The sequence below is a fragment of the Sebastes fasciatus genome, chromosome 5, assembly GCF_043250625.1.
Source record: "Sebastes fasciatus isolate fSebFas1 chromosome 5, fSebFas1.pri, whole genome shotgun sequence".
Lineage (NCBI taxonomy): Eukaryota > Metazoa > Chordata > Actinopteri > Perciformes > Sebastidae > Sebastes > Sebastes fasciatus.
Window position 1 is genome coordinate 36,603,190 of NC_133799.1, and position 14,399 is coordinate 36,617,588.

A 14,399-nucleotide genomic window follows, 5' to 3' on the forward strand; every position below is an offset into this window, starting at 1 on the left:
GTATATATATATATATATTATTATTTTTTAGACACACACACACACATATATATATATATATATGTGTCCTGTCAAAGACCAGTCTTTTTATTTAGAATAGGTAGAAACTCTGCTCCATTTCATTCGCACATGTTGTACGACCTAGTTTGTTTAAAGCATACTGGGACCTTAAACTGTACTGGAAAGGTTCGTTTATGGATGGAAAACCTTTTAAAGTAATTTAGGACACAACTTTATGGTATATAATTATAAACATATATTGTAGAAAAAAGTATAATGTATGTATTGAATGAGTGTTTACGGCACTAGGGGTGGCATTAGTCTTTTTACTGACCACTGCATCTCAGGCCAGCTGACAACCAAACCGACTGCTTTGCTGTGAAACACACCCTGACCTTATGGGAACATGCTCACCTTCCAGTTCTTCAGGTGATGCTGGGGAGTCGACGCCTCCTGCCTCCACCAGGTTTTTCCATCTGAAAAAAAGGAAAATAATGATGACTATAATAAAGAAAAGCACTCCTCATTCAGTAGTCTATTAACTGTTCTTTTTAAATGCCCTGTGGAATCTTTCCAGGAGGAATTCCGGCTTTCCTTCACTGTAATAACAAGGTACGTTTGCTTTTGTTAAATCTTTATTAATCAAAAGAGTTCCACCGATGATTCATGCTCTGTTTACTACAGCGCCATGGGCCCTGAGAGCAAATTCAGTTCACTCAGACAGGATGACACATTTCACTTCCACAGCATTTCAGAGCAGCATGTTGCATAAATGCTGTCTGGTGTTTATAGAGACATAAATTTAGAGGTAATGTTTTTTCATAACCCATCTGATTAAGAAAAGGAAGTTAATGTTATTGTGAAAGCTTAATGTTCTCTTCACACCTTAGCTATGAAAACCTTACAACTACAGGTAACGCTACTGTGTAACACCGGGCAATATTTAGTTTGTGATTGGATGGCCACTACTGATTCTTTTATCTCTGTCTTGACTTGGTCTCAAGCCCATTTCGACTCTTCAATCAATCTCAAAACTTCTCAGATCTGAACTTAAGTCTCGGACTCAACTTAAGTGGTTGTGTCTTCAGTTCGGCATCAAGTTGCCTAATAGTAACTCGGTCTTCTGCCATTGGCCACTTAACAGCTCCACTAGAGAGGCTGGGCGGTCCAGGGCACGAGTATGTGAACTATCAGGTCCAAAATCAGAGCTTTTGGCCATGTTCAGAAATAAACATGCGTCTTGGGTGATCCGATCAAGTGGACAGCTCTAAGTACAGGTGTGAATGCACACAAGACGCATTGAGATATTAAAGGTAGGGTTGGTAAAAATCTCAGAAACAATTTTTGTTTTACAGTATTTGTTGAAATTCTCTTTACATCCTGACAGCAGACAATAAATCAAATGCTCTGACAAAAAAAGAGAAGTGGGGAGTGGCTTTGGGAGGTCTGAAGGGACGGACTGCCAGTGTTGCCGACCTGGCAACTTTCTCTCTAGATTTAGGGACTTTTGGCTAGTGCTGCTAGCTACTTTCATTGGAAAAAAAGTTGGCAACACTGGGGTAACTATTTTTTTTTAAATCTAGTGTACTCTTGCTAGTTTCTCAAGATCACCGACCCTGCCTTTAATGCTTATACCACATTCGGAGGGGCCTTAGTTGCAGAGGTGATTTAACAGGCCCCTTTAAAACAACAGCAGACTCCAGTCTGGCCCCTGTGTTTAAATGGGCTGGAACCTACCAGACCCGATGAGACTCAATATAGTCGGGTTTTGAATACTATGGGGCGAGTGGACCCATGAAGACCTCTGAACCTCTGATCATCACTCAAAACCCCGCTGTAATCTTTAAAAATGTCTTTCATTCATCTTTTTTTAAGCAACAAATGGTGACTGTGGTTTGAGAGGACCAGCAACACGTCCTCAAAGTAAACAACACCTCTTACCAAGCTATATATACTGTATAGGTGTGCATGAAGATTTGACTGAAGATTTCAATCCGGGCAATCATTTGACTACTTGGATTACACTGTCATTTTAAAATATAAATTAAAAAAAAAATCAACAAAGTCAACAGTTCAAGAACTGTTAAGAACAATCCATTGTATGGATGACTGTCCCAGTCCAAATGCAGCTGAGGAGTGCAGCCTTCTTTTGCCAGAATCTGACACAACCACTGTATTCCTTGTTGTTCTCAACACCCCCCAATCCATCCGTTTGGTTTGGGAAACATCATTGGACCAGGTGGCTGGCCACTGCATCGTGCCATCGTGATGAAGTGACACATCACAACTTGTGCTGTAAGCTTGCCTCGCTGTGCCACTGCTATTGACCATTATCTGTTGTTAAGAGGGCAACTTAACAACAGATAAGTTGTTAGTTGTTAAAGAGGGCCTATGTCAAAGAACGTATATCGCTAAGAAGCGAAAGTCAACTGTTAGTTCCATTGCAACATCAGCGCCCAGCAGCAAAGCTAAGCTTCTGCCATTTTGGACTAAAAGCGACTACCGGACGCCAGTCATATATTGTCATATTCTACTGAAATGGCCTGTGTTGAACAATAAAAATATTAGAAATATAATAAGTGTTTTCAGTCCAAAATGGCAGCCACGGCTCTTGTTAAAAAAACACCAGAGTTTCGTCACTTGGCTTCTATACTCTTTGCTATTATTCTTATTTCAGGTTCATACTTGCTTTAATGTTGGTACATGCTTTAATGTTCAAAAAACGCTTCATTTTTTTCACACTGACTGTGCTGCAGCACCTCTGAAACACTCTGTCTGAAACACTCTGTCTGAAACATTCTGTCTGAAACACTCTGTCTGAAACACTCGAAAAGCCCAGTCTGCTATGATTGGTCAGGTGGCCCACTGTAGTGATTGGTCATCGAACCAAGCTCTTCGGACTCCACTCCAGCTCCAATCTGACTAGCTTTGTTTTGAAGATGTGCCAAACTAGTCGTTTTGCAAATGTGTTACTTGGTGACATCACCATGTTACAGAAGAAAAGGCGAGACTTCAAGCAAGGTGTTTCAGGCAGTTCAGGAGCACTGTTTCTGTGGGGGAGAGGAACTCCTTTTGGCCTGGACTTATAACTTTGCAGAACTTTTACATGCACAAACAAATTATATATATATATATATATATATATATATATATATGTATATATATATATAATATATATATATATATATAATATATATTGATGAGCACCATGCAAATAAAGAAGTAGTTTGTCTTTGTGATCATCCTCTATAGACTTTCATTAGCTCTCAATGACCCATATTAATAGGCCGATTCAGCCAAAAATGTGTCACAGCAGTAGTTAGTTCATAGTAATAAGTAGGTTTGCTATGAGCCGCGAGGTCCCCTATATTGGGCTGAATTGGTTTGTCCAGTATGGAACCTAAAGGTGCAAGCAATATCGGTACATTCTTTGTGACATCTACTGCGGAAAATGACAAAATTATGAAGCTTCGTTATGTGTAGCATACGGTTAAACACGGACTCAGCTACATCAGCACTGACTGTCTTGTTAAACTCAAAGGTGCTTTGTTTCATGACTCAAATGTTGTCAAGATGCACTTCGGAAGAATGAAAGCTGAGATGATTACTATGAATGTTTCAGAACTAGAGACTGTGCTGGATATTTTGCATGAATTATTCCTAGCGAAGGTGAGCCTGTGTATTATTTTCATCAAATGTTTCCAGTGTGTGTGAGAGTGAACTACAAGTTATTTGACTTTTATGAAGATGGTGAAGAAACTGTAAATGGCATACATTAAGCTCTGATGAACTGTCTGGAAAAGCATGAACTGGACACAATGTCAACTTTGGAAAACACCACTCTGTTTATCAGTTATTGAGTGCCAACAACCGCATTCCGAAAGCTAATTGCCCAGCTCACATAGCTCATAACACCTGCAAGCACGCCTATGACCAGCTGTCAGCGGATGACTCACTTGTTTTAAAGATCTACATCATGTCAAGCAAGGGCTGTGCAACAATGGCGTAGCCACGGGTGTGCCAGGGTGTGCCTGTGCCACCCAAAGAGGCAGCTCGCACACCCAAAAATCAGATGCAGAATAAATTTGTAGTTATAGCCTTCCTAAAACGAGTTACTATTATTAAACACAAAAACCCGCCACTATTAATCTGCAGCCGTTCTATATTTCTACTAGAGGAAGTTGTCAACCCTACACACACATTTAGCAAGAAAAAAAGTCCTGAGCAGTCGTTGTGTGTGGCCTGTAGCGGGAGTGCACAGAAAGCTGCCAGCGCTGGTAGAAAACGGAGCGGTAGCGGGCAGCATCAGCTCTCGCTGCATTCACTTGCACTTGGACATCAGAGTTTCACTCTTGTGAATTTCCGACAAGCGTCAACTTTTCATATATATCCATCCATTATCTGTAACCACTTATCCTATTCTGGGGGGGGCTGGAGCCGATCCCAGCTGACATTGGGCGAAGGCGGGGTACACCCTGGACAGGTCTCCAGACTATCACAGGGCTGACACATAGAGACAGACAACCATTAACACTCACATTCACACCTACGGGACATTTAGAGTCAACAATGAACCTAACCTGCATGTCTTTGGACTGTGGGAGGAAACCGGAGAACCCGGAGAAAACCCAAGCTAACACGGGGAGAACATGCAGACTCCACACAGAAGGGCCCCAAGCCGGCTTTGAACATGGGACCCTCTAGCTGTGAGGCGACAGTGCTAACCACTGCATCACTGTGCAGCCTCCCATATACTGTATATACTGTATATATATATATATATATTCAGTATATATGAGTCACGTGACTAACGACTGTCGTGACAAAATAAGTCGTTTAACTTTTAGTTTCACACGGGACATGAATGGCGGTCTCCTGGTTGAAAGTCTTGTGATTGTTTGACCCATCCACCTTCGCTACTGCCCGCCTGAACGAACTCTCACGCTATTAATACTACGTCACTTGCTCCGACCATTGAATAAAGCCGCGGGTTCACATTGGAGTTAGTTGAAAGCCCGGTTCGTCACATACTGTCACTAAAGGGTGCCTCCATGCGTCGGTTTCCGATGCGGAGGGGCGCTGCGCAATCTGCGGTATTTGATGAGCTGGGAGTGAGACCGGGTTGACATGTCAGCATTCACTCATTCACACACACATTCATACACTGATGGCAGAGGCTGCCATGCAAAGTGCCAACCTGCCCATCAGGATCTAATCTAAATGCTCAGCCACACACATAACCATGTATTTATGTTGCTCGAGTAAACCTAAAAACTAAGTAAACCTACGTTGGAAGTTTATTTTGAAAAGACACTATGCATGTAATGAGCGGAAAGTGACCTGCCGTCTCTGACACCAGCTGGTCCATAGACTTTAGACTAGCTCCAGGAGTGAATACTGAAGGCAGAACAGGAGGCACATTGCTATGATGCAGCTCTTGTATTAAAAGAAAGATCACTCCAGTTTTTAAATAATGCAGGATCCACTGGAAAAGGATTCACTTGATCAACATTTTCTGAAACAGTAATGAACAGGTCCAATAAAAATGAGCAAAGCATACAACATCCTTGAAAGGATCTGAGCTCCAATCCAAAATATTTATACTACATTTTACAGCATGATAAAATAACACAGAGGCTTTTAAGTTCACTCCCCATAATAAAAAGAAATTACAACCAGAAGATCTCAGAGTTAAGAAAGAAATGCAGAGTCTCCGTATACTGTCAGTGGAACCTTTGAATAATGCAGATACAATGATTTTGTCCATAAAACACTAAAAGGTCAACCAAGATGTAAAAATAGCAAAATAAGACGGCAAAAGTAAAGTTGTTAAAGTTTGTTAGTTTTTTTTTCTTTTTTACAACTTGATGTTTCTAAAAATAGCTCAGCCTCTCTCTACTTCTGTCAGTGAAGCAGACATGGATGGAGAGTTGGGTACAGGAGGAGATCTGGATCACATTACACAACACCGACTGTGTGTGTGTAAATGATAGCCCGCAATGACACACTAATGTCAAGCCTGCATGCAGCTACTACAGTTCAGAATAGACCAGACTGAGGATACAGATGAGAAAGGTGAAGTGTATCTTAACTCTGTTTTCCTGTAGTAGAGGCTCAGCCCGGTCTCACCAAATGGCATATGAATGACACGGTAATTTGTAAGTCACTCTGCATGCAATAACAACTCCTTTGTTGCGTTTGGCGTGTCATGTGTACGCCATGTAGTCTGTACTGACTGCAATGCAAATGCATCAGCATGATTATGCCACCCTCACAGCTAGTGACGCAGAGGAAAGAGACTGCTGATGGTGGGAGGGAGGGGACGTGGATGGGTCCAACAAACACAGGACCGGTGTTTGTGTCCGAAAGTGTTGTTGAGTTACGTTACGTTAGTCACGTGTTTTCTGTACTTATGTTACGTAGTTATTTTAAGCCCAACCATGATGTTTTCTCTAAACCTAAGTAGGTGGTTTTGTTGCGTAAACATAACTGCGACAGTTTCAATGTAACGACGTGGCGTGTGAATGACACGTGAAGCCTAAAATGCATTATCACGACACGCAGAATGTCCTTAAAATATTGTGCTATTTATACCTCCTCCAATGAGATCAGAATGCGAGGCCTATTCTGTAATCAATCTATGGTAATGACAGCAAATATTTAAATGCTTAACAGTCCCACTTGTGGCTCCTCGAGACTGAAATGTTCATTGTACCCCACAATATGAAAGTGTTGGATGAAGTAAGATTGACATTTTTTTAGTGCAAATCCTGTCTCCCAACGTCAACCATGGTCCAAACCAGGGCCACAACTACCAGCATGGAACACACATAAACATTTTAAATGCTTTTGAATCAGCCAATTACATTAACAATGTCTACACCAGCTGTCAAACTTTTCTTTGGTTTTCTGCCAATCATAACCCACCAACAGTCAAGTGTCCAAGGCTGCCAAATATCTAATCTACATTAATATCCAAACTCATTGATTGCCAACAGGGATTGTTAAGTCAAGTAAATTTTATTTGTACAGCCCAAAATCACAAATCACAAATTTGCCTCGTAACCTGTTACCTGATCAGGTTATCAGACAAAAGATTCATCCATGTACAGGTCGAAAACACAGCCTATAACATGGATTAAACTTGTCTTTTACGCAACAGGCCATAAAAGACCTTCCTGGCATCACACAGGAATGTTTGTACATGATTACATCTCTTGGTAACACCTCTCTGACAGCAGCAACGACACACACGCACACACACAGCCACGTACTTCTATCTTTGTGAGGACACTCATCGACATAATGCATTACCTAGCCCCTTACCCTAACCATAACCTTAAATACCTGACCCCAACCCATATCCTTACCCTAACCTGAACCTAATTCTAACCTGAATCTTAAAACCAAGTCTGAACCCTCAAACAGGCCTTTGAAGGTGAGGACTGGCCAAAATGTCTTCAATTTGCAAAAATGTCCTCACTCTGAAGGTCTAAAACTCCAATTGGTCCCCACAAAGATAGCTACACACACACACACACACACACACACACACACACACACACACACACACACACACACACACTGTGGGACTGGTCAGCACTGGAACTTTTTAAGTGTCTGTGAGTAAAAACAAATGAATTACTCACTACAGTCAAACCTCATCTATTACAAACACTTCATATTCCCCTCACAAATATGTCCGCTGTATCAACTCAGTGAGAAAGACAATGTGAAGCATTCAGACAAAATTGCTGGAGTTTGATGCCACGTCACCAGAGGAAGGCCAAGCTGGTCCTCTTTCTGAATTCTGATACCACACAATTGTCACCCTGAGGGGAAATTCTATTCTGTCTGCAGGTTTTCATGCAACAACCTGAGGGCATTTCTGTGTTTGACTAAAAGTTCATCCAAATCATTTTACACACTCTTTAAATAAACACTCCTCTAAGGTTTTTGTACACATCTAATGAAAAGAGACGGTACTGAATACTAAAGTGCTGCATAAAACTAACTTTACCAGTAGTGGCTGAAATGGGATCATTGAAATCAAATGTTCATCAACTTGGAAGCATGATTGTTGCACTATCAACATCCACAGTATATAAAAAATAATTTGTTGAATTGATATTTTGTCATGGATCAAAGTGTTGATCAATGAGAAATTATGATCCGAACGTGGTAATTGAGGAAACCTTTGAAACCTCTGGAGCAATTAAACCTGCACAAGCGAGACAAAAAGAAACCGTGTAATTTTCAAAGCATTGAGCCTCATTGCAAAAGCAGTCCAATTCACAAAGATCAGCGCTAATAGCCACGAACAGTTACAGTGAAATTATTAGCTTCTACAGAGAGTTGGTGGTAACTGAAGCATATTTATAAGGGGTGTCAGGCCCAGACTTTTCAGTGATCATGGGATTTTAAATCCCAAATAGGGATTTAATTTCTCTCTGTCACCTTTAAATTCCTTGCCTGAAGTTTTGAGGATTGCCTCTACACCTCGTCAGACAGGACCTGGAGCTCGCCGTCTGAACATTTCATTTTTCTTTTCCTCTCTGCCATTGTTCTGCCTACTGTGTTCTTGGTGCAAAGGCAACACTTATACTTTGCCACATGGATAATTGCAATCAGCAGGTGCCAGTGTGTAGCATTTAGGGAGCTCTATTGGCAGAAATGGAATATAATATTAATGAGTATGTTTTCTTTAGTGTTTAATCACCTGAAAATAAGAATCGTTGTATTTTCGTTACCTTAGAATGAGCCATTTACATCTACATAGGGAGCGGGTCCTCTTCATGGAGTCCTCCATGTTGCTCTGCCATGTTTCTACAGTAGCCCAGAACGGACAAACCAAACTCTGTTAACTTTTCCTCCTTTGGCCGATGTCGATAATGTTGCTCGCTTCCGTCGCCGCTGCTCTCTCCCTCTTGCTTCACCACTCACTTCCCACATACACACACACTTTAAGCACTGACTGCTCTAGATGGGTCTTGAGAGGGCCATTGGCCTTTTCGCGTCGGCCACCGTAGCTCTCCAACACGCTTGGCACAGGCTTCAGTTGGTCTCCTCACCTCACCGACAGATCCTACACACTGTTCTTTTAATAGTTAAAATACCTACAGGCATACAAGAAACACCCACACAAACATCTCCGACAACCCCTGTGTATGTTTGCCAACATGCAGCTTGGAGAAACTTGTTCCAGCCTTAACAGCATCTGAAACCTGATGGCAGAATAAGGTGGACAACCAAGTGCATTACCATGAATGCATTCAAGGAGAGACTGTCCAAAAACCATCAAAACTACCAAGACACAGAGTAGTTGGAGAGAGATCAGGGAGGCAGTGGGATGCAGCCAGAGGATGCTATGATAGAAGACACACTGCCTTTGAGTGTTGCCTTTCAGATCCGTTGGAAACACTTTAGATGTGGTTGGATGACTTGTTGTACACCTCGTTCGAAGTGTAATGAGATATCTTAGGGCGTTTTCACACCTGCCTTGTTAAGTTGGGTTGAATGGAACCCTGGAGCGTTTACCCTCTTGGTGCGGTGCGTTTGGGCAGGTGTGAACACAGCAATCACACTCAGGTGCATCACCAAAACAATCAAACCTAGAGACCTCCTTGAAGGGGTGGCCTCGGTACGGTCTCGGTACTCTTCGTTTGTGGTGAGAACTTGATCCGACCTCAATCCGGCCAAACTGGAGCATTGCGCCTTTTTGTATTAAACAAGCTTCGATAGCAAGCAGCTTAGTGCATTATGGGTAGGATTGTAAGCCTTTCATTTCTACAACATGCAGCAAGATGAATAATTGTGGACAGACGTGGATTCGTGGGGAGGTGCAGTGCCTCATAGAGATTTGGTCAGATGATTATATAAGCTCACAACTTTCGACAACACACAAGAATACCAAAATCTACTCACTCTTTAGCATACAGCTCCGGGAATGTTTTTTTTTTCCGGCCGATGAGCATGTCACAGTTTAAGAGGGTTAATGCACGCCTCCTTCTCCGTCCTCTGTACGTCTTGATATGCGCCTTCAATGACTCCAGTGCATCAATGCATTGTTTTCCAGTCGCAGCCGCGCCTCATTTTCAAACTGTATTGTTTGGCTTGACTGAAAAATTGCTATAAGGCAAAAAGAAAAGATGAACAGGGCCAAAACCAAGCAGCTTAGTTGTCCCTCCACTGTTGCGTTCTGGAAGTCTGCTCTTCTTTGTTTACTTCCAGGAGTTTTCCCGCATGGAAATTCCGACCAATTGGAGAGCAGCTTCTTTGCACACCAAAAATTTGGTCCGCTTGTAAACGCTGCCGTGTGAACACACACCAAACTCGAGGCAATATGCAACATTGTAACAATTTGGTCCCTGATTCAGACCAGAGCAAACAAACTACAGGTGTGAAAACTCTCAATTCGTCAGATACTGCCGTTTGGTAAGTGCACCTCAGCATTGGAAACCGACACATTGAGGCACCCTTTAGCAACAGTATGTGATGAACCGGGCTTTCAATTACCTCCCATGTAAACCCACCCGCGGTGTTATTAAACGGTCAGAGCAAGTGACATTTCCGATGCCAAGGAGCACTGACCAAGCGCGATATTTGACGAGTTGGGAGTGAGAATGTGTTAACAGAAATGTTCATCATTCACAAAACTTTTTACCTTTGGAATCAAATGCAACTAACATGAATCCAAGTGTGAAGGATGAAACTACCATCTCTTAACAGCCTTTCAAGCCCACAGAGATACCAAAAAGAGAGACGAGTGGAGTATTTAATAATGAGAACTACAGCAAGCCAGGAAGTCCATTGTGGCCAAAGTGTAATTGTGATCCACAAAGCCTCCAAAGTCAGTTTCATTTCCCTAACACTGTGCATAAACACTGGCATCCAATCACACAGGCTTTGGAACAAAATACATGCTATCCATGTTTATGTGTCTAGAGAGACAGCTGAGCCAGCATACCCTGTCTGAACCTCTTGATAGATATCCAGAAGACATTTTTATATAAATTGAGCTTCCATAAATGAAGTGGGAGCTGTCTGGATTTCCCAACATGTGAGCGTGACCGGTGTGGAGCAGATGTTGATGTGAGCTCAGCACCAGGCAGACTGCTTCAGGAGCTTGTTCTTCTCTTGGTGTTCACCAAGAAGTTACCAAGTCAGTATAGTTTTTCTGAAAATACAGGCAGGATAATTGTGAATGTGAACAGCACATTTAAATCAACCAGTGTCTGGTACCACTGTTCCGACACTGTAAGTTTAAAAGTCTTTACACAACAATCCATATTTTTCGTCATCTGATCGAAATTATAATGCACAGAAACCGTGCACACTGAGTTCGATGCATTTCATTTTTCGCTTCATTGCGAAAATTCGCAATAAGAGACAAAACTGAGTTAATTACTTGGGTGCAATGGATAGCGCTAGTCCCAAACGGGGCTGAAGAATGAATGACATTAGCAAGAAGCTATCTTTTAGCTGCCTACAGCTCAATCACTACTGTCTAATCTTTCCTACAGCCTTCGTTTTGCAACCATCTCCGATTCCAAGCTGTTCTGCAATCACCCGTCAAAATCTATCATTAAATTCTTCCTCTCTGTATTCTTTTTAGGGCTGTCAACGTTAACGCGACAATAACGCGTGAATGCAAATTTGTTTTAACGCAACTAATTTCTTTAACGCATTAACGCAACTTGCAATTTTAAGGTTATAGTTGGCTCAGTCTTAAAGCTAGAGTGAAGATATGAAACTAAAAAACCTAAGGAATGCAATGGTTTCAACCAGGTCATACTAGCTTGTCGTGAAGGAGGTTAAATAACGCTCCAAACCTACTCTAAATTTTGGCGAGGAAGTCAAAGTCAAGTCAGCACACTGACACACTGACAGCTGTTGTTGCCTGTTGGGCTGCAGTTTGCCATGTTAAGATTTGAGCATATTTTTTTATGCTAAATGCAGTACCTGTGAGGGTTTCTGGATTCCTGGTTTGTCTGTAATACTTGACAAATTTCCCTTTAAAGGGACTCTATGTAAGAATCAGAAATTGCTTGTTGACAGCGACACCTGTGGCCGTTAAGTCAACGAAAGTCAGCGTCCTGCTGCTCGCGCTCGCTCTACATAGACATGAACGAGCATCGGTCAAAACAGTGAGGCGACACACATCAGCTAAAACCACAATATCACTCTATATTTCAGCTGCTTGGCAGTAATGTTAGCTGACCAGACGAAGGTCTCTCCATGAATCAATGCTGATACTGTTTCCTGCTTCAGCCTCCCAACCGCAGTCGGAGGGAACCGGGGAGACACTGGAGTTTTGGTCGGAGACGATAACGTTTCTCTTTCCGGAGCCCCGTCACTTCACAAGACACGGGAAACCTCTGTTGGTCTGGAGGAGCTGCAGCATTTATTTCTGCACAAACGTCCATTGTACATTCACTAGATATTCTCAGAGCTATTAACTCTTCTGCAGTGTGGAGTGTGCGTGCATGCATGTGAGAGGTGGAGCGAGAGAGCAAGAATGAACGCGGTGTGTGAGTGAAGGCAGGCAGAGGAGCAGAGTACAGCAGAGACTCCGGTCCTGGAGACCAAAGCTACGGTCTCCTCTGTGTCTTCTGACCGCGGTCGGGAGGCTGAAGCAGGAAGAGTTAACACTGTTTAACAGACGGGCTTCACTAGATAGAACTCTGAGGTTTTGGTGCTTCTGTGTAGTTTGTGTTGTAGTCTGAGTCTGAAAAACGTAGCCACACGCAAGCGCGCATGGGACACCGACCCGCAATGATTTATACGTGTTAGGACTTACAAACAGTACCTTTCAGGTACATTTTGAACAGATAAAAAATGTGTGATTCATTTGCGATTAATCATGGACAATCATGCGATTGATTGCGATTAAATATTTGAATCGATTGACAGCCCTAATTCTTTTATTTCTTTATCATAAAGTGTTTGTGCTGGAAGACATGAATCAGCTTATCAGATGCCATTTTGAATGATGACGTTTGAGACTGTGGCTCAAAGTGGTCAAGCAACCCTCTGTTGGCTTTTGGCGGATGCGAAAAAAGTAGAAAATCAAACCTGTTCCACAAACTTTAATGACAGATGAAAGTTTTGTAGTCGACGTGATTGACACAACGTGAAGTCGTATTTATTTTTGGAGGAATAATACGCATTTGGTGTGCAAAGGCCTTTAGTGTGACACCGGCTACAGGAGCCACCGATTAGGACGTCAGTGTCTCAGGCGGTCTGCGAGAGGTTAGCTCTGTTTACAGAAAGGCTTTTATTCCCACAACTTGTGTTGGCAGAACTGAACTAACTCCATATTTCCAAGAGTCTTTGCTTCGATAGTATCCCTTCCTCATTAGTTAGCCCAAGACAAATGGCACAGAGCCACAGACATCACTACCTACTTTCCCATTCGACTAGGGCTGGAATAGAACACCCAGTGCAACTCCAACAGACCAGTACAGAATGTTAGCGTGCAGATAAATAACAGCCCCTATTCTGGTTCAGGGCTTACTCTACTCAGGGTAAGCTGTTGATAGGCATCTTCATATCCAACTCACAAGTCTCCTACTTATTTCTAGGTATGTATAATCTTTACAATATTCAGAATTATTCAAAATTAAATGTTATAGTCAGCAGTACCCAGAAGAAGTTGCATGCTCATTTCACCTAATTACAGCATATTAATTTATTAGATATATCTGGGTTATGAAATATGACATTTACCTACCTGCAACGAAGCAAAGACAACTTCTTGAGTAAAGAGAATAATCACAATCTTTCAGACCACTCGAGATCTGACACAACCAAACCACATTGAAGTCCCAGAGACTGGGAAGGTGAAGTCACGATGGAGGTCTCTCAGAGACAGAGCTTCAGCATGGAGCTAAAATATGGCCTCAGGACAGGTAGTGAAAGGGGAACCTGTAGCACTGGTATGCTTTTAAGTCACAATACTTTTACACAGCAAGGGCATGTAGGCTCACCAGGACCAGCGTCAACTTCAAATTCTCACAATTCTCAAAGCCATTAATGTAGTTCATCTCACAGCTTGTCTACACAGGAAGCGTTTCTGTCAGATATACATACAGATACGTTTTTACAGATATTTCAATCATTACAGCTGTCTACGAAGGCCATGTGACATCTCACGTTTCACTCGCGGTATGTCCGTGTATCCCTGACCTACTGTGACATGTCAAAATGTAATAAAACATTATTTTAACGTTACTGACCTTATGCTGCATGCCCATTTTTTGTTTGTTCTGTTTCCTGTTTTTTCTCCTGACGTCTGGTCGCTGGCTAAGTGAAAAGTGTGGGGTCTTGATTGGCTCACACAGCCTACTATAGGCCAACAGTATATTTCTCAAATGGGAATGCACGTCCACATTTTTGAG

General features: G+C 42.2%; 1 protein-coding gene across 1 annotated transcript in view; it reads right to left on the reverse strand.

Moving 5' to 3' along the window:
• artn (artemin) overlaps positions 1–14,399 on the reverse strand; it is a 57,441-nt gene that overhangs the window by 33,500 nt on the left and 9,542 nt on the right. The window contains exon 2 of the mRNA XM_074636958.1: positions 415–476. Within this exon, the coding sequence (XP_074493059.1) occupies positions 415–476 (62 nt within the window). The remainder of the gene's footprint in view (positions 1–414; positions 477–14,399) is intronic.